Here is a 644-nt window from a genome sequence, read left to right on the forward strand (position 1 = left end):
CGTCCCCATTTTATGGGGACCCTGGTGGGCTGCATGGAGTCCTGTGTGGGGACCCACGAGTGGTGTTGTGTAGTGTCCCTGTCGTGTGTGGGAATCCCAGGTGACGTGCGTGGATTCCCCACCGTGTGTAGGAGGACCCCAGGTGAGGTGCGTGGCGCCTCGGGACGTGCAGGAGGACGCCTGGGTCCCGCCCACCCCTCGGCGAGTTAGTGGTTGTGCCACACGCCGCGTGCGGGAGCCCAGGAGACGGCGGCGGCAGCAATAGAGGTAGGAGTGCGGTCCATAAGCGTAGGAAGAGGCTTTGGCCGGAAGAGGTCCTGAGGCACCGCAGCCGTCTCCAAGCAGTCTTAGGGCGGGCGGACCAAACCCTGCTGAACGGAGCCGAGGAGAACCGAGAGAGGCCGAATGGGGCCGGGCGGGACCGAGGGGGACCGAAGGGAGCCGAGAGGGGCCGAGTGGGGCCGGGCGGGCCCGAGGAGAGACGAACGAAGCCGAGTGAGGCCGAGCAGAGCCGAACGGGTCCGGGCACTGCCGAGTCTGGCGGCAGGCGGGGCGGGGGTAGCGCGTGTTCCTGGAAGAGCCGGCCTGGGGAATTGGTCACATTCTTGGCGGCGATTCCGGGGCCGCGGCGGACGCACAGCAAC

The 644-nt window shown here is 68.2% G+C and overlaps 1 protein-coding gene across 1 annotated transcript in view; it reads left to right on the plus strand.

Annotated features, from left to right (window-relative positions):
* Positions 1 to 405: 405 nt before the first annotated feature.
* The window catches only part of SKI (SKI proto-oncogene), a 91658-nt gene continuing 91419 nt past the window's right edge, over positions 406 to 644 (plus strand). Inside the window, exon 1 of the mRNA XM_007945517.1 lies at positions 406 to 495. Coding sequence (XP_007943708.1) covers positions 406 to 495 — 90 coding nt within the window. The remainder of the gene's footprint in view (positions 496 to 644) is intronic.

Source organism: Orycteropus afer, unplaced genomic scaffold (genome assembly GCF_000298275.1).
Source record: "Orycteropus afer afer isolate SDZICR_OR568_19922 unplaced genomic scaffold, OryAfe1.0 scaffold00136, whole genome shotgun sequence".
NCBI lineage: Eukaryota > Metazoa > Chordata > Mammalia > Tubulidentata > Orycteropodidae > Orycteropus > Orycteropus afer.